This window comes from Octodon degus, unplaced genomic scaffold (genome assembly GCF_000260255.1).
Source record: "Octodon degus isolate 3935 unplaced genomic scaffold, OctDeg1.0 scaffold00328, whole genome shotgun sequence".
NCBI lineage: Eukaryota > Metazoa > Chordata > Mammalia > Rodentia > Octodontidae > Octodon > Octodon degus.
Genome location: NW_004524904.1, coordinates 620932 through 639306, shown reverse-complemented (window position 1 = coordinate 639306; position 18375 = coordinate 620932). Strand labels below are relative to the sequence as shown.

The 18375-nt window shown below is 39.3% G+C and overlaps 1 protein-coding gene across 2 annotated transcripts in view; it reads left to right on the top strand.

Moving 5' to 3' along the window:
* Positions 1-4801: 4801 nt before the first annotated feature.
* Wdr41 (WD repeat domain 41) overlaps positions 4802-18375 on the top strand; it is a 41378-nt gene continuing 27804 nt past the window's right edge. Inside the window, exons 1-2 of one of the 2 annotated variants that reach the window (XM_023708085.1) lie at positions 4802-5017; positions 6785-6885. In XM_023708085.1, coding sequence (XP_023563853.1) covers positions 4967-5017; positions 6785-6885 — 152 coding nt within the window. In that variant the 5' untranslated portion in view covers positions 4802-4966. Of the gene's footprint in view, positions 5018-6769; positions 6886-18375 lie in introns of both variants that reach the window. The other variant, XM_023708084.1, reaches the window with a different exon arrangement.

Genomic DNA, 18375 nt, shown 5'->3' with positions numbered 1-18375 from the left:
TGTAATGTTTTTACATGGCTTTGGCATGAGGAAAATCCTTTCTACAATGAGTTAGATGTTTCCTTCTCGGCAAGCTTTTGGAAGCATTTGAGAAGGAATTGTGTCAGTTGTTTAAATGTTTTTAGATTCACCATTGAAGTCATCTGATTCAGGACCATTCTTTGTTGATTTGCTTTTAATACTGTTCTGATCTCTTTTGCATAGGTCTGTTGATATTTTCCATTTTTTCCTGAGCCAACTAAGTTTTGTGATTTAAGGAAATTGTCCATTTCTTCTAGGTTTTTAAATTTTTATATAATTTTTCATATAATACTTTTATCTTTATAAGGCCAGTGATAATATCTCCACCTCCATTTTTTTTTCATTTTAGTTATTTGCATTTTCTGTTTTTCTTTATCAGTCTAGCTAAAGACTTACCAATTTTGTTCATCTCTTTAGAGGCCCAACTTTTTTTGCAGGAGTGGGGGTACAGGGTCTCGCTACACAGCTCAGACTCGTAGTATTCCTCTTGTCTCAGCCTCCCCAGCACTGGCATTACAGGCATGTGCCACCACACCCAGTTCTGGGTCGGCACAACATGTGGTATCAGAGATCCAACTCGGGTCCTTGTGCTTCCCAGGCAGGGACTTAGACCACCTAGCTATCTCCCCATAGAGGCCCAACTTTTTATTTTAATGTATTTGGTACAGGGTCTTACTATGCAGCTTGGGCTCATCGTGATCCTCCTGCTTTGAGCCTCTTCAGCATTGGGAGGCTTGCGCTAGCACACCCAGAGTTGGTGGCTAGCTCAGCGTACTGGCATGGTCTATGGTGCCGGAGATTGAACCCTGGTTCCTGAGCTTGCCTAAGCAGGCACTTAGTCTGAGAGGCACAACTTTTGATTTCACTTATTTTCTCTGTTTGTACTATTCTCTCTTTCTCTCCATTGTGTAGTTTAGGCTTGCCTTGAGCTCACTATTATCCGAGGCTAGTCTTGAATTCACAGTGATCCTCCTGTCTGAGCCCTGGCATTACAGGTTTGAACAAGCATGCCTGGATGTTATCTTTTTTATTAATTTCTGATACTTATTTCCTTCTTTCTACTAGCTTTGGGTTTAGTTTGCTCTAGTCTTTATAGTTCCTTGGGCTATAAGCCATTGGTTTTATACTTTCTTTCTTTTTTTTTTTTTTTTGTATTTTAGGGAAGGGTCTACAGGATGTTCAGGGTCTCACTACTAGATTGGACTTGTAGTGATTCGCCTGTTTACAGCCTCTCAAGAGCTGGGATTACAGGCATGCAACACCACGCCCAGTCTCAATTGCCATCTCAGTGCATCCTAGGGGTGGAGCCAGCACTGCCGGCCCAGGATCAAAACCTGGCCCCTGCTCCTGCTTGCAGGTGCTTTAATCTGCTGAGCTATTTGGCTGCCCCTTATACATCCTTTTTTTAATGTAGACATTTATACTATATATCTCCTTTTGAGTACTGCTTTTACTGTGTTATGGTTAGGGTTTGGCATGTTATGATTTCATATTTATGCATCTCACAATTTCTCTTGTGCTTTTTTTTTCTATGACACATTGGTTCTTTTATTAAATTTCAACATATTTATTTTCCAGTTTTACTTTGTTACTGTTTCCTGTCTTCATCCTGGTATGATTGGAGAAGATACTTTGAATGTTACATTTGTATTTAAATCTATTGAGAATTATTTTGTGGCCTAACAGTCTATCTAGGAGGATGTGATATCTGTGCTTGAGAAGAACGTGTATTCTGTTGTGTGGCAGAGTGGACCATATGTGTTTGTTAGGTCTAATTAGTTTATTGTTCCACTCAAATTCTTTATTTCTTTATTTGTCTTTTGTCTTGTTCTATCCATTATTGAAAGTAAAGCTATTGAAGTCTGCAAGTATTACACAGCTAATTTTTTCTTCATATGTACTTGGGGGGGTCTATTATTAAGTGTATAAATGTTTATTGTTGTATCTTTTTTTCTGTATTGAAGCTCTTTAAAACATGTCTTTTTCTCATTTTTTTTTTTTTTTTGTATTTAGGACAGAGTGTACAGGGTCTCACTGTGTAGATCAGACTCATAGTGATCCTCCTGTTTACAGCCTCCCAAGAGCTGGGATTACAGGTGCATGCCACCATGCCCAGTATCAATTGCAATCTCAGCGTGCCCCAGGGACGGGGCCAGTACTGCAGGCCCAGGGATCAAACCCCAGGCCCCTGAGCCTGCTTGCAGGTGGTTTAATCCACTGAGATAGTTGGCTGGCCCTCTTTTTCTCTTGTGCAGTTTTTTTATTTAAATCATTTTGACTGATACTAGTCTTGCTGCTCCAGCTTTGTTGTTGTTGCTATTTGCATGGAGTGTCTCTTTCCAACCTTCTACCTCTGGTTGATTTATATCTTTGAATCTGAAGCAAGTCACTTGGAGATAGGATATTATTGGATCACAGCCACCCCTGGCTTGGCCCCTAAGGTTTTGAATGTGATGAGTTACTTTTCTCTTGCTACTCTTAGTTTCAATTATTATCATCATCTTTCAAAAACTTGGTCATTGTACCTCAATGTGGATGTCTTTTATTTTACTTGGAGTTCATTGAGCTTTTTGGATTTATAGATTCACATCTATCATCCAATTTGGGAATTTTCAGGCATTATTTCTTCAAATTCCTTTTTTCCTCCTCTCCTTTCCTTTAGAGACTCTCAAAATTTATATGATTCATTTAATGGTTTTCCACCAGGCCCTTAGGCTTCATTAACTCTTTTTTAAAAAATTTGAATAATTTATTTTGACAAAGTATAAAGTATGGAAAATTAATCATTTCAAAGAATAGAGTTTCCCACTTGCAGAATTCAGTTTTTAGCACCTTTGAAAAGAAACACAGAGTTAAGACCCGTGGCCATACAGTCTCTAGAGCTACCCACAGAGACTAAGAGTGTGCGGCTCACACACAGCACAGGCATTTGGTTTATTCCTTTACATTTTGAGAGTGCCACAAAACATAACAGAGGAAGAAGGTGCCACTGAATTCATGGTTGGTGATTAGAAGATGGGACAGAAATGCTGAGATAGACGAGGGCCCAGGATTTCTCCAGAGGTCGGGTGGACAGCCCGAAGGTGCTGATGCTGCAGTACGTGGTCGTGTTCTCCCACAGCACGGTGCAGCTCCATCTGTATTGCTATCCCAGAAGCAGGAACTCACCGTGTGTAGCCCAGCTCCATGCTTCTGCATAACTACACAGGTCACGATGTACTTAAGTGGCTTTCCCTGCTTGGTGAGTTGGCTTAGAGTCCTCTCTACTACCTTGGTGGTCCACTGATTGGCTCTGCTGTGCTGGTAAGGTTGTCGCTCTTACAAACTGAGCTAAATAAGCCTTTCCCCCTTTTATTTTGGGTGCTGGGCATTTTGTCTCAGCAATGAGAGAAAAGTAACTAAAACACTGTTCATAGCTGAATGTACCATCAGGAAGTGGGTCACTGAGGGAGAGCCTTTTGAGAGTTTCTCTCTCTGTAGTGCTGTTCCACCATTTCCTGTTTCCTACTCACTAGGAAGTGAGTGACTTGGCTCTACCACACCATTGCACCATGATGCTCCTACTGTGGAGCCAGTACTGTGGACTGAAAACTCTGAAACTATAAGCCATTTCCTTAAACACTTAAAAGTAGTATGTGTTGGACATTTTGGTCATACTAACTAAAAGCTAACCAATACCAGCTGCTGTCCACAGTAATAAACCTTACAGTAGAATGTGTGCCCTCTGTTACGATGCTTAGGACCTTCTGCCTTATCCCAGAGAAGAGTGATTTTTCAGGCCTCATTTTGGCATCTCTAGTACATCTATCCCTAATATATGTTTGCTGAACTAATGAATTGGATGGAATATTTGCAGTGAGTCTCAAACCTTGCTGCTCATCAGAATCACCGAATAAACTGTACCCAAATCTTTTTTTTTTTTTTTTTTGGTGGAACCGGGGATTGAACTCAGGCCCTTGCACTTGCTAGGAAGCACTTATTCTACTGAGCCCTCTGCCCGGCCCTCCCAAATCTTAATTCTTGTCTTTCATATTGTTTTTGTAAGTCAACCTACATTCTTTAAAACCTACTTGGGTAATTTCTGATATGCACCTAGTGCAGAGAACTGCAAACCTTTGGCTAGGTATGAAAACTTAGTAGTCAAAGTATTTGGGGATGGAAATGTAGTTCAATGCTAGGATGGTTGCCTAGCATGCACACGCCCTGGGTTCAGTCCCTTGCTTGGAAAGAATGTCTATGAAGGGCTTCTACTTTCTGAGTGAGGCTCAGTGTGACTAGTTTTGGAGCTTTAAGACTGGGCGCCAACTCCATTGCAGCTATTTCCTAGAAGCTATCGTTAGACAAATTATCTAATCTTTCAGAGGATTTATAGGATTACTGTGAAGATTTATGTAAAGCCTTGGCATTCTAAACAGTTCATGTTGCCCAGGTTTATTCTGGCGTGCAGACTTGCCACCAGATGCCTACAGATGCAGTCTACCGCAGTACAGCTTCTCCAGTCAGCTTCTGACTGGTACTGAGTTTGACCCAGAAATGGGGTCAGCCGACTGACCTTCTCCAGTCAGCTTTTGGGAGACAGGGTGGGGTGGGAGGTGCTTTCCAGGTCTGCCTGTCAAGGGAAGGATCCGAAGACCTTCAAACGCAGAGGACACCCGGCAGACACTCACAGACTGCCCGGCGGTGCGGCTGCACCGCACACGGACACCAGGGGCCGCTCGCGTTCCCCAGCTCCCGCGCTAAGGGGCGGCGCTCCGCGCCTGCGCACTCGGATCAAGCGCCTCGGGAGCTGGGCTGCCTCTGCGGCCTTCCGCTTGGCTCCCCCAAACCGGCGCTCAGCCCCCTGCACACCCACGACCCGGGGGCAAACCTGGGGCGCACAGTACTCGGGTCTCCACTGCGAGGCAGCCGGCGTGGTCCCTAGCGGCGGGACGCGGCCGCCGCCCGCATGCTGCGCTGGCTCATCGGGGGAGGCCGCGAGCCCCAGGGGCTGGCCGAGGTAGGAGCCGGCCTAGCCGCAACCCGGGGGGGCTGGGCGGGCATGCTGTGGGCGGGGCGTGGGCGGGGCGTGGGCGGGGCGCGCAGGAGCTCGGCTGGGCCCCTGTGCCCGCCTGGGTTTGCCTGGAGAAGGTGCTGACTGCAGCCCTGCTCTTGGTTGGTTTGAACTGATACCTTTTTCTCAGCATCACCGGATACTTACCCAGCCACCAAAACATTTATGTCAGGAAAATGATTTCCTCTAATCATCATACTTAGGGGCCTGATAATTGGAGAGGCCATTTAATGGTGTACTGAGATTTGCATATGAAATGGGAATGAAATAATTTGCCTCCTTAAAAATGTTGAGGTCTGAATCAATTTCACATGCCACACAAGAATAGAATTCCCGTTTCTCATAAGAAGTAGCTCTTGACTGAAGTGAAAGATGAACTGTAAGCAGTTTAACTTCTCAGTTTTGATTTCCTCATATCTTTGCAGTTGAGACTTACTGACTTTTTAAAAAAGTATTTTAAAAGCCTGTGGACTTTCAGGTATTGAAAGGATTGTAGATTCTTCAACAAGTACACACATACAATTCAGTAACATAGTTAATCATAAAATTTGATTAGTCCTGCTGTTCCTAGCAAGCTTTCATTTGGGGGTACAATGCAGTTTTCAGGTGTTAGTTTTCTTTTTCTTATCTGAACCTTTGTTAAAAGGGAGACAAGATAAATACAGCATTACTGCTGAGGGGTATGTGTTTTATGAAAACATTTATTCATGTTAGCTTATATTTGGTTGCAAAAGTAATTCAGTTATTGTAATTTCTTTCAATTTGTACGTTATCATGATTTTCTCTAATTTATGGAAGAACTTTGTATTTTAATTTAAGCAATGTGTCTCAGTCTTGGGTTGATTTTGCCCTTCAGGGGCTGTTTGCAATGTCTGGAGACACCACTCTACCCTCACCCTGTACAATTCAGGTCATTTTCATGGGATGTGGCTTACTGGGATGGGGTGAATAGGGGGGTGTTCTCTGTTGGTATCCAAAACACCAGGGGTGCAGCTCAGTATGCTAGAATGCACAAGCTAGCCACAAAATGTCAGTAGTGTGAAGTTTGAGAAACCCTGATTTAGAAAATGGTACTGAGTTTGACCCAGAAATGGGGTTAATAGGTCCTGTCTTACAGAATTAAGTTGCATGGCATGTATGCTCAGCACGATGTCTGACATATGGCTTGCCACATAATAGTGTGCTCTGTGAATGTTAGCAATCTTTATCAATATTGTTCTCCAGAGATGAGTTCATGGGCCTGAAAGGTTGATTCCTTCTTTTTTTTTTTGTCCATTTGGTGTACATGTATTGAATGCTCACAATGGATTATTTTAGCCTATATTTTACCACTTTGATTGACAGTTTTATTTCCAACAAATTTTAATTGAGAAACACTCATTCTAAAATAATTGAGTTGGATTGGCCCATTAATTTTTAAAGTCAGGTTTATGGAGATTGAATATATATAAAATAAATGCACTCTTTTTATAAATTTATTGTGACTTGAAAATACTCACATTTATGAATTCATGGCAAGAGAAATGTTTTATATGGAATTGCAGTCACTCCGTTGATATTAAGGGAACTAATGCCTGGTACTAGAACATACTAGTCTTGTGGCTTTTGAAGTATTTTATTCTTACATATGCAGTTGTGCATCATGTTATTCCTGTCTCTCTTTTGTTTTTGTCTGCTTCCCCCCACCCCCATTACAAGAAATCTCCATTACAGACAATAGGTGAAGAACAGTCCCGGAACCCCTACACAGAACTGCTTGTGCTGAAAGCACACCATGACATTGTAAGATTTCTAGTACAGCTGGATGACTACAGGTAAGAGACACTGTCTATCTGACTACTGTTTAAGAAGAGAGGTTTTAGGGAATTTTATATTTAAGACAAGTTCAAGACCCATTTCTTTTTTTTTTTTTTCATAATTTTATTGAGAAACAAATAGCAATGAGACTGTTTCAAATCAAATCGGTAGGACAGTTTCAATAACTAACACATTGCATAAATTCTTCTTAGTGGTTAATTGTTGTACAAGATGCGGACTTGAGATCCTATTTACAAACACCATTAGAACAAATCACTCTGTTCATTAAGGGAATGTAACTATATATCTATCCTAACCATTCTGAATACACAGATACAAAATGGACATTCATCTGTATCCCCTTTTCTTCTAAGTTCCGTTATTTGAATATTATAGGTGTGTAAACTCAGCAAAATATTCTAAAAGAGTCCAGTAGCCCATAATAGCATTGGGACAAGACCCATTTCTAAAAATTTAAAAACTGATTACTAGTAATTGGAGGAACTTAGCCAATTTTTTCCAAAACTGTGACATTTAGCGGAAATTGGATTTGACCTCTGTGACAATGAAATTATGTATTATATTTGTTTTATGAGTTAGAAAGTCTTATTAGTTTGGAAGAAGCAAATAACTTTAAAATTTGGGTGGAAGTTATAATTGTATATTAAGGTGACCTTGAATTTGGGAAATGAATATAGTAAATGTTATAGTGAGTAAAGTGATATAGTGAGTAAAAATAAGGATTTAATTTGAGATGTTTTTTATTAGTGGTGAAACCCTTTTAAAATGTATGGTTTTCTATATTTCCTTGATAATGTGGATAATATGAAATGTAATGTATGTACAAATAGAGATGAAGATAAACAGGTCTTATGGATAATCCTTAGCTTATTACTAACCTACAGTATGTATGTTACTAAGCCCTTGTTCCACTACAACATAAGTACTGTAATATCAAAGCTTTTGATGTTTGTCTTCCTTTCTAGAATGTAACTTTCATGAATGGGGGCTATGTTTTCCTCATTTGCCCCCATATTAATCCCTAGCACAATGTCTTGCATTTAGAGGTAGTTATTGTTGAGTGAATTTTCTCTGTTGTCTTTGCTGTTCTTTCTTTTCTTTTTGACTCTAGAAGAGACAGCTGCTGTAGCTGTTCATAACTCTGACTAGTACTTCTCCTGTCTGTTGGCTTTTTTTCTCTCTCTGCTTTGTTTATGTTTTCGGCATTTGGCTGCTTTTGTGGTGTGCTGTGCAGTTCTGACTCTATGTGGAGTTAAGTCAGATTCCACAGGTACAGGGCACAGTTCTCCACTTCAGGCTCCCTCACCTCAGACTCTAGCCATAGTTTAGGTTTCTGCATCACTCACACTTCTGACCAGCTAGCTATAAGTTTCCACTGCTCCATCAGGTTTGATGATTCACCGGAACAAATCACTGAACTCGGGAAATCACTATACTGGTGATTATACTTGTATCATAAAACACATATGCCAGGACCTACCAGGTACAGAGAGGCTTAGGGTGAGGCCTAGCAGGGTCTCAGTGACAGCCTCCTTGTGCTCAGGGTTCTTTGTCCTCTTGAATATCAGTTGAGTGCCTTTTAGGTATCCAGAGTTTGTCCTGGTGCCTCGCTATGTAGGCATGGTTACATGAATCCCTGACTGCATAATTTGAACTCATGCTTGAATCCTTCCTTTCTCATGACTCAGAGAGGTTGGGAGCTTAGTTTGATATTCTGTGACAGTAGCACAAGGCCCTCTAACCCCATGGTTCATCTTTGCAGTGTGCCCATCTCCCATTCTCAAGTTAGCTGAGCCCAGCGTGAGTTGTTTGTTAGCATCAGCTCAGGTGTGGTCCTAGGAGCCACCATAAATGATGGTGATATGATCGCTCAGGAAGTTCCAGGGGTGACAGTGGGATGGCAGACCTAAGGTACACATGTTAGTGTGTTTTTCTTTTAAAATAAAAGTTAATATATGAGTTGGTTTCTTCTAAACTAAAACATTAGTATTCAGATTTAATTGTAGTCAGAAATGTGTTTTAGGTCGCAGTTTGGCACTCGGTCTCTAAAACATTCACCATCACTGAGTTAGAGGCTCCCTTCTAGGTACCAGGGACAAAAGCCAACAAAATTATTAATCATTATGTTTCCCAACTTTTTCTTGAAAAGATTTATCCTCTGTTGTATATAGTATAATCTTTTGTGTGAGATTACATATAAGTAACTTCTCAGCACTGTTATCCTGTTATGATGTACAAATCATAGCATGTCAAACATATTGTAATAGTCTTCAGGATTATTCTATAATATGTGGTTTTTGTATATCTTTTGAGACCCTCCATTTATTTATTTGAATGGTCAGCAGGGCATGGTGGTGCATGTCTGTAATCCCAGTACTCAATAGGCTGAGCAGGAGAATCGTTGTGAGTTCAAAACCCACCTGGGCTACAAAGTGAGTGCAAGGCTAGCCTGAACTGCATAGTGAGATCCTGTTTTAAATATATATATATATATATATATATATATATATATATATATATGAAAGATCATTTCTGTGAGTCACTAAATATTTCTCCAAAGGTAGGATTTTGGATTGCCTAAGATTTTTTGGTAACATATTTAACCCTAGTAAGTTGCTAGATTAAAAATGTCTAGATCGGGTTGGCCAGATAGCTCAGCGGATTAAAGCACCTGTTTAGGCAGGTGCAGGGACCAAGGTTTAATCCTTGGCATGCTGAGTCAGGCATGCTGAGATGGCAGTTAAGATTGGCCATAGTGGCGCACGCCTGTAATCCCAGTGCTTGGGAAGCTAAAAACAGGAGGATCACTAGGAGTCCAATCTACATAGTGAGACCCTGTAGACTTTGTACTAAATACATTAAAAAAAAAGTCCAGATCATTTTTTATAATCACTAATGTGTGATTCCTTAAATCCTTTTAAGGAATTCTATTTTAAGGAATTCTAAAATAATTTTCTGTAGGACAGGTAAGGAATAAATATATAGTATGCTTTCTGGTCTCAGTCTTTAAATTTCATATAGATTGTTAAAGTTACCTGTTCTTTGCTATTCTGCATGTGAAGTGTCCTTATAGCTATTTATACTGTATAGTTTGAAGGCAAGGCCAGCTATCGCCAAACAAGTGCTATTGTGGAGGATTACATTTTTCCCACAGCGGTGGTGATGTATACATCATTTGTTAACTGATAAAATATTCTGTAAACAGTAAAAAACTATAGATGAGTGTATCAGTTATCTGTTCAGCCAAATCTCACCCTGAACTTCTTTTTTTTAATTCACACGGCCACATATCTTTAGCTTATTATTTGTAGGATGACGTATCTTTTCACCTGCAAGTCAAGCTCAGCTGGTCTTTCCTAGGCTCTCTTCCCTAGCTTCAGTCACCCTGTGGCTGGTGGGGATGGCTGGTGCATAGTGGTTCCAGCTGGGAGGACGCCTCCCCTGTGTGCATCTCAGGGGCTTACTCATATATGATGGGAGTTCGCATACTTGCGGAAGACCCAGCCTGAAGCAAGAGACTTTTCAAGTGTTTCTTTGCACTGTTTGCTACCATTTCATTGCCAGAGGTAGTCAGGAGCTGCACATAGCCACGGATGAGATGGATGAATTCCATGCTTCTTAATGGGAGGAGTAACTAAGTCCTGTTGTTGTAAGTGTGGGTAGAGGAAGGGGAGTAACTGTGGCCGGAGGTGCTGTCTAGCACAGTGAATTTAAATGTCTAGAATAGATGAAAAACCCTGCCTTTTGGCTTTTGTAGTACAGTGATGGTATAATTTCATGAATCATATTTATTACTTGTATTTCAAGTCATTGCTCTATCAGACTTTACATATAATTAGGATATTTTCCAGCTCCAGACTTCTGAAACTTTAATCCATGATTTGCTTTAAAAATTTGATTGTGTAGTAAAAAAATAAGAACTGAAAGAGACATTCTTGGACATAAGATATAAAATGGACATAAAAAGTCTATAAGCTATAATCTTTTTGAAGAGAACTAAGAGTGTTTTCACTCTAAAAATATGTAATTAACAGTAATTAAATACTTATGGAGTGTTTTTGATGGTTGAGATAGTTTAGACTTTTCATTGTATGTGTCATTATTAATTCATTTTCAACTTACAAAAATACCTTTCCACTTTTTAAATAAATTTTATGTCATTATACTTTTTATTTAGTTTTTGTAGACATTATAGTCTGGGTTTTTCTTTTTTTTTTGTTTTTTTGTTTTTTTGTTTTTTTTTTGGTCAGCTGTTGTAATCTAGGTTTCACGCTTCAGGTCTTTAGATAATATCATCTTATTGAAAATTTTGCAGAAGGATTTTCTTGTTTTCTCAGTGGCTCAGCTAAAATCAGTGAGTGGAAAATTTTCTCAGATTGGTTTTTGAAGGTACCAAATAAATCTTGTATAACCTAACAGACAGCTGCCTTTTCTTTTCTTTTTTAGTATTTCTTGAACATGAAGTGAGGGTCATATTGATTGGGAGATCACTAAAGAAGGCTAAGCCTCAGCAAGAGTCTTCTAAAAAAATGGACTGTGCTAAAATTGCATGTAATACTCTAGCATTTGACACATTAAACTAAGCTGAGTTCATAACACATTTTAAGAATAGCTTTCTCTGTTGCTCATTTGACCATTCCTTGCTCCTCCAGGAAACAGACAAGGTTATATAGGATGGTGCTCATGACTGGAAAAGAATCAGATGACCCATGAAGTGCCAGACTGGAGAAGAAACTGTGTCTCTGGGGCGGCTGGTGAAGCTGCACATTCCCAAAAGAGTGAACAAACTCAGTATGGTTTCATAATACACTGACAACAAATGGTGCTCCAAATTTAAGGACATATTCCAAAAATTACAATATTCTGTTTCATTTACCTTCAGAGCTAGAGATCAGTAGTCAAGATGGCTTAGATCCCCCTAATTCCTGGGTTCCACTTTCTGAAGGTGGAGTTAAATGTGCAGGAGCTTTATTAGAAAGAACTGTCTATTAGAGGAAGAGAGAGGAAGGAGAGGAAGCAGGCTTGGGTGGGCAGATGTGACAGTCTCTGCCAGCCCCAGGGACAGCTTTGGAGGAAGGGTTGCCTCTTAAAGGGAGTTCTGCTCTGGATAGAAATAATTAAGGCTTTGTTCTGCCACCTTGTCTAGTCATTTGTTGGGGATCATCCAAGAAGAGAGTGTCCCTGACTTCTTTGTGTTGCTGAACTGCCAGTAACTGGGGACCAAAGGGGAGTATGACCTTGTTTGAAAAGCTGAAGTGAACAGCTGGAGGGATTTGAGTAGGCATGTTCCTCACAGCGGCCGGCTAGTCTTCTGACAGGGGGTCTGGGAGGCACACCTTTACGATTGCCATACTTTCACAGTTGTAAGTTGACCAAGTTGATTTTTAAAATTGCACAAATATGCTTGTGTGCACCATATCTTTGGGCAGCTATTTAAGCAACTATAAGGAAGATGTTTGTTAATAGCTCTTCGATGGTTTAAAAAGTTAATGTGCTTTTTAGAAATATTATGGTAGTTGCATCTGGGAAAAGGTATAAACAGGGTTGGGGATATACCTTAGTGGTAGAGTGCTTGCTTAGCATGTTTGAGGCCCTGGGTTCAAGTTCCAGCCACACACACACACACACACACACACACACACACACACACAAACACACTTATGTGTGCGTGCATAGAACATAAGCAGAATCTTTTTTATATGAATTATAGCAGCTACACAAGTAACAATTTTTCAGACTCTGGCAATTTTTTTTTCTTCCCATAATTTTACTGATAAACAGCAATGAGACAGTTTCAAATCAAATTGGTAGGACAGTTTCAATAATTAACACATTGCATACATTCTTCCTAGTGGTTAATTGCTATACAAGATGCGGACTCTGGCAATTTTTTGAATGTTCCTAATATCCATTATCACTTTGCATTTAAACATCTTGATTTATTATAATAAATGTTGCTAAAATCTGTTATAAAAAGCAAAACCACCTTATTCTATCTCTGACACTCAGCGACTCCTTGTGGTGAGTTCGTTCAATTTCTGCTGTTTATGGGTGGTGCTTTGAGTGAAGTAGGAGAAGTGTCAGGTTTTGCATATGTATGTGCTACCTTCTTCCTTTCCTAATTCTAATAATTTTGTCCTTTTGGTCATAGTTTAGAAAGGTGCTGTTTTGCTTAGCTGGCTAAGACAGTGTAATGTTTGAGAGTGTGACAAGAATGAGTGGAAATGAAATTGCTGCTGTACATAATCAAATCTTGGGGTAAAGACCCAAGTGTGCAATAGCATTTCATTTTCAAATTCTGTCACTATAATAATACAATTTTATAATTTCTGGGTAAAATTGGGCTCACTCAGTTATAAAAACCCTATTATGCATTTGATAATTATTACCTTGAACATTTTTAAAATATAGCTTTAAAACCCCATCTGACTATTTGAGTGTGGATAAGAGTAGTATCTACACCGGATTATAAAATTTCATGCATGTTTAAGTTCATGTGTTTATAAGGGTCCTTGGAAAAGAGAACTGGCGGGGTCAGGGAAATAGCTCAGTTGAATAAGCACTTGCCTGTCAAGTGCAAGGACCTGAGTTCAATCCCTGGTTCTGAAAAAAAAAAAAAAAAAGAAAGAGAAGAGAACTGGCTGATTACCTTTAGAGAATGCTAAGACACTAACTCATGTCTTTGAAAACTGGTCAGTAGAAGAGCAAAGTCAAATTCCTACACTGCCATTCTTATGTAAGCTATTTTAGGGTCAGTAATTATTGATGAAAAGAAATTTCTCTGTAGGTGAATTGAGGCAAGGAATAATGATAGAATTGGAATTTGTGATCTTGCAGCTTATGATAGGGAAGGAAAATACTGTTCATTAGCTGGGGGCCTGCAAGTTAGGATGACAAATTTACAAGAAGAACAAATCTATTAATGTATGCATTTTGTACACTAAAATGCTGAGTGAAAACAACTCAGGAGCATTTTAGCATGTTAACAAAGAAATAGTTTGCTGAGAAGCGACAGGACAAGGAAAGAGGACTTTGATTCTCTTGCAGTGCAGATTGTGAGAAGGCAAACAGTGAAACTTGAATCTCTTTGTCTTTAGGTCTAACTATTAGTTTAATAAAAATAAGAGCACATCTTAAATGACAGTGTGGGAGAGTAACCAGCCTGATGCAGACTGTATGAATGCTGCAAGACAGATGACCTGTTTTTCAGTTAGTAATTTGTAAAGAACATTAAAGGGAGAATATACCAGTAGAATGAAAGAGACTAGATAAATTAGCCAGTTGGAATGTGTGATTTTTCTTTGTATTTTATTTCTAATAAGCTATTTCACAGTTATGAGATTAGAAAACATAGTGACTGACTAGGTTGGTGATGATGTTAGCAAGTAAATGTTAACTTGAAGAATATCCTGAGAGCCCTTGATGTGCACATACATGCCGAGATGTTATTGATGAAGTGAGGTACAGTGGCTTGGATGTGCTGGAGTCTGCAGTGGAGGATCCTGATGGGTAAGATGAAACAGTATGCACTGTCAGCTGACAGTTAGTCAGGGCAGGTGGGTAGCACATGCAGATTGTCGTGACATTGTCCTCTCCATTTTTGTATACATTTAAATTCACTCAATGAAAAGTTTACAAGTCATACTTTAAGTAAAGGAAATAAAAGTGGCAATTTAAAAGCTAATTTGGTTTAATCCCTGGTTCTGCCAATAAATAAATAAATAAATAAATAAATAAATAAAAATAAAGGCTAATTTGTTTCAGTATGACATTTTTTTTAAAAAAAATGTGATGAGTATCCTAAGTGTTCAATGGAGAAATAGCCCGCTCCCTTTGAGGACAGCATTGATTGGGAGTGGATGCAAGGATCACGCAGATGGACATATCAGCTTAATAAAGTAACAGCTGGAAAAGAAATGACTGATAGAAAGCTTTGGTTACAACACAGTGGGTTCCTTCTGGAGCTTCATCCTGAAATAGGTAGCCTTGCTGAATCAGGGTGCGAAATGGACACTTGGAAGCCTTGCACTCAGACATAGGCTTTTCTCCAGAATCAGAACCCAGAATGTTCCCTCTGTGTTCCTAGATCTTTGGAGACAACCCAGATGATGCTGAGCTGGGCACATACAGTTCCTTCTCCCACTTAGACAAGCAGGGCTGAGAGAGTCAGATTTGTTTCTCTGTAGTAGAGGTTCCTTCAGAGAGACTCTGGCCCAGGGAAATGGAAATCCCTCCCTAGGAGTCACAGGGCTTTATTTTTTTGTTTTCTGATACCATAATTTGATATGTCCATTCGCTTTTTATTTGTGATTTGAAGGAAGAGAGGATCTGTATGAAATATTTATCTTTGCAGGCATTATAACTTGTGTATGGAATGCCCCCTCAGCATCATCAGAGGTGGGCTTTTCAGAGGCAGCTGAACCTAAAGTTTGTGATTAAGTCAAGGACCAGGGCTGGTGAGATAGCTCAGCGGGCTAAGCGCTTGCTTTGGCAAGTGCAGGGGCCAGGGTTTGATTCCTGGTCCCACATGCTGCACCAGCCCTGTTCCTGGGCACGCTGAGCAGGTGACTGAGTCCAGGTGTGGTGGTACATACCTGTAATCCCAGCACTGGGGAGGCTGAAAACAGGAGGATCGCTACAAGTCCAAGCTGCCTAGTCATACCTTGTACCAAATACATAAATGAAAAAAAAAAAAAAAAAAGTCATGGTTCAATGCTGTGGTTAAAGGTCTGATGTTATACCCACCCTAGGGCAGGTAGCCTGCATTCAATATAAGGGTGAGAAGAGGCTTGTTGTTCGCTCTCCTCTCTTGTTGCTTTGCTTTTTTTTTTTTTTTTTTTTTTTTTGTGGAAGTAGGGATTGAACTCAGGCCCGTGTGCTTGCCAGGGAAGCCAGGGAAGCGCTTATTCTACTGAGCCATCTCCCCAGTCTCTTGCTGCTTTTGCTGTCTCCCTCTGCCAAGAACTGTTGCCCCTCTGCCATGTGCCCACCTGCCTGGGAGTCAATGATTATGGATGAAAACCTCTACCAACTATAAATAAAGCTAAATAAATCTTTCTTCCTTTAACTTTGGGTGTCAGGTATTTTGCCTCAGCAGTGAGAAAAGTACCCAAGACAGCAAGTATCTGTGAGATCTATAGAGTTCTCCCACCTTCATTCTGTTTGTGAACAAAGACAGATCTTACACTTTTATTTTTTATTTATTTTTTATGTATTTGGTTGTTACAGGGTCTCACTAGGCAGTTCAGACTCAAGGTGATGCTCCTGCTGTTAGCCTCCCCAGCGCTGCGATTTATAGGTGTGAGCCACTACTCCTGGACTCTGGCCAGCTCAGCCCACCTTGTGGGCGGGGCTGGCTCTGCATGTGGTGCTGGAGATCAAACAGTGGTCTCTGCGCTTGCATAAGCAGGCGCTTAGTCCGCTGCCCTGTCTCGCCGGCCCCAGATCTTACACTTTTAGATGTTAAACTTGTGTTATCACAATATATTTTGCTTTGCTCTGTGGTGCTCAAGACTTTGCTCATGCTATGCATGCGCTGTGCACTGCTGCCTATCAGTAGGCTCTATCATAATTTTCTTCATCAAAGAAAAAGGTTTAGTTTTAAAATCTCATGAGAGACTCTGGCATCAGCATGTATGGCTCCTGAAAAGATCCCTTTAACTTATCTTGTCTGTCTGCATACTTCTATAATTGCTTCAGATACTTCTGGCATAAAAACAAAATCAATTTTAAGTGAAAATTATGTCTTTAGTTTTGTCTGTTTTCTAGTACTGTAGCATTTTCAACTTTATTTTATTGTAAAAATGCCATATTTTGTAATGCCTAGAAAGTATTTGTGGATTAGGTAGCAAGTTAACCACTGAGACTTTTTTGCCTTACTGTGGTTATGGTCTGTTTTGATTTTTTCACATATTTATAGTTATGTAGGTGTTTTTTGTTTTTGTTTTTGTTTTTTTAGTTGCGGTACTGGGGATTGAACTCAGGCCCTTGCACTTGCCAGGCAGGCACTTATTCTACTGAGCTATCTCCCCGGCCCTTATGTAGGTATTGAGTAGAGGCAGATTTATGTTCAGCATTATGGCAATGCTTTTTATTATGTCCTTTCAGATTATATGTGAATTTACAGGACCTTTGAATTGATCAAAGTGGCTTCACATAAGTAAGAACTATTAAATGGACCTTAGGCAGTGGACCCAGAAATCATTTGTAGAACTCATTTTATTTTAGATCAGTCATTGGGAAGCTGTGCTGTGCTTTCATAGTACAGTTAGCAAAAGTGGGAACACTTCTTCTGAGGTGTTCAGAGTGACAGAAAGTGTTTACTGGAAATGATTTCTATAAATTGAAATAGAATTCTGCATGGACTCATGATCTAGCTTACAGTTATATTAGTCCATGAATTCTTGAAGAGCAAGAACCATCTCTTTTTGGTTTTTATGTTTAGTATAAATCTTGTGTATAAGTATATAATGAATGTTTTTTGAGTAAATGAATTATTTGCTTAATTCAGTTTGCATAGTGGAAGGAGGGAAGGATAGAACATTCCAGAAGGTTTGTTATAGGTCTTCATTACAGTGTACTTCACCTTGTTCAACTAGTTTTTCATGCTTAGTCATTTAATTGTATAGTTGAGAATTTTTAAAGACTTGGTTTCAAGTTAAGAAAACTTAAAGGAAATGAATAAGAATTGGATGAGAATATGAAATGAAAAGGCATTTATTTATATGTGGCCGGATTCTGGGCCTAAAATTTTTCAAATTTTCTATTTTTCTTCTAAGATATGTTCATAGATCAATCATGATAAATAGAAGGAAATAATGAGATAGCATTAAAGCCATTAATATATTTCATAAACCCTCCAATACTTAAGTATTTGGTTATTCATTTATTCAATGAGAATTTCTTTAGCATTTTAAACCTATTAGAGATAATCACAGATTTGTTAGTCTAGAAAATATAATATTGTAAAGATCAATAGTATGATAATTACTATATTTTTTGATTCTAAGAAACATGTTTCCCTCACTGTAACATCTGTGGAATTTGGACACATCATATAATTGGTAGTATCTTTTGGTTATAATTAGTAGCATTTTTCATTAGTAGTGCATAAAACAACTGCTTGACAATTAGTGATGCCTTAGATTTGTTGAAATACATTTCTTAGTAATCATTCAGTTGTGAGATCTCAAGGCAAGAATGGCGTGTTAATTCATCTTAGCATTTCCCTAATCCTATCCTAGAATTGCACTAAATATATTTTGTGCTAATCATTAAAGACACATTTCTCTGAAAATCTTATACCTCGGCTTATGTTTTTGAATTCTATTAGAGGCTTTAAAAAATAATATGAAAATGATCTGGCACCATTCTCCTTTTCATTGAATAGATGAAACCTCACTGACATTTTAATTTTTTTTTTTTTTTTTAAATATGGTTTGTGCCTTCCCTTAAGCAGTTACAGTGGATCTTGCTCTTAGGAATTC